At 30.0% G+C, this 1,592-nt stretch overlaps 1 protein-coding gene across 1 annotated transcript; it reads left to right on the forward strand.

The window, feature by feature from the left end:
- Positions 1-6: 6 nt before the first annotated feature.
- Positions 7-1,538, forward strand: LOC109592524 (uncharacterized). Its single transcript, XM_020007954.1, has 6 exons — positions 7-410; positions 470-874; positions 930-1,001; positions 1,051-1,113; positions 1,290-1,351; positions 1,455-1,538. Exons 1-6 carry the CDS (start codon positions 128-130, stop codon positions 1,491-1,493), a joined length of 924 nt encoding a protein of 307 aa, XP_019863513.1. The 5' UTR covers positions 7-127; the 3' UTR covers positions 1,494-1,538.
- The last annotated feature ends 54 nt before the right edge of the window (positions 1,539-1,592 follow it).

Consider the following 1,592-nt stretch of genomic DNA (forward strand, 5'->3'; position numbering starts at 1 on the left):
AATCAATTCATTAAGTTATTCTATTACTGATTCATATTATGTTTCTGATACTAGAATATTTCCTGATATAAGGTTCACATGTCATGGTATTATTACTAACTGGATAATTAGTGGTCCTCCACAAGTTATGCCAGTAATTAAAATAAGACATTCAAATAATCTCACTACTACAGCAGCAACATTAAACACTAGTGCTAGTAATGCTGTTAGCATAACTCCTCTTTTATATAATTTTACTATGAGCAATGAGATAACAGTACAACCTGGTGATATACTGATGATTGAAAGTAATGCTACAAATTATATGTTCTATCAACAATACAATGGACCACACAATTACAGACTGGGGGACAACAATGAGTTAATTGCATTAGATACCAATGACTATCCATTCATCTCAGTTGTAGTAGGTAAAAGTATCATTTTACACCATATAAGTAAATAATTATTTATTTCCAATGTCATATAGAGCCTTTCACAAATGCAACTACTTCAACAATCAGTAGTAGTACACATATTAATACTGTCATTACTGTGCTTCCATCATCAAGCATATACTCTACAGCTACTGTAACAATGGAATCAGTGGAGTATACTGAAACTAGCTTAACATCAAGTAACAGTTTATCATTGACTATAGGTACTACATCAGTGATGGGTACACCAGTTAGTACATTACAAAGTACAGACAGTAATACACTAATAATAGCAGGAAGTATTAGTACAGCAGTATTTATATTACTGGTAGTTACTATACTAGTAATATTAATAGTGAGTGTATTAGTGTGTAGGAGAATATGGTACAGAACATCAAATGGAAATGATATTTTCAGTTCTGATGAAAGAAAAGCTGATATAATTCAACAATCAGAAGGTAATGTTTATAATAAGAAGTGTATGTAAACATGATAAAGAAAATCAATTTATAGCACCAAATATGGATAAAATACAGAATATACTATTAGCATCAACTAATCCTGCCTATGAAGTTACTGGGGAAAGTAAGACCTATATTATAAGTACAATAATGATATTAACATCATGACATAGACTGTAATACTGATGTATCTGCTAATCCTGCTTATGGTATTAACACTGGAGGAGGAATAGAAAGTATGTACATAATAGTGTGTATGGAGATCTATCTTTAATTGAACAAATTATTACTTGTGCATGTGAACAAAGCAATGGCTACATAAAATGATATTACTATCCTTGTGGATCTAATTAGATTTGTATGTGTTTGTAGATGAATTTTAAAAGCATGTTGTATTGAATGATACTGATAGGTATCAATGAAGAAGCATTAGTATATGATGAACCAAGAACAATAATGTACAATGAACAAGAGGTAAGTAGATGCATACTGTCATCTGTCAATTGCCAAGTAGATCTAAATACATCAGAATTAACAGCTATAGTAGCATTGGGTATTATTATTATGCATTTGACAGGTTACAATAATGCAAAATGAAGCGTATGGACAATTATAAAGGAATTACAAACTACATCATCTACATTGACATAATTTAAATTAATTTGTGCATAAGTGTACTATTATTCTTTAATCAAATAATGTAGTTAATATTAAT

Source organism: Amphimedon queenslandica, unplaced genomic scaffold (assembly GCF_000090795.2).
Source record: "Amphimedon queenslandica unplaced genomic scaffold, v1.1 AMPQUscaffold_4882_Cont23142, whole genome shotgun sequence".
Lineage (NCBI taxonomy): Eukaryota > Metazoa > Porifera > Demospongiae > Haplosclerida > Niphatidae > Amphimedon > Amphimedon queenslandica.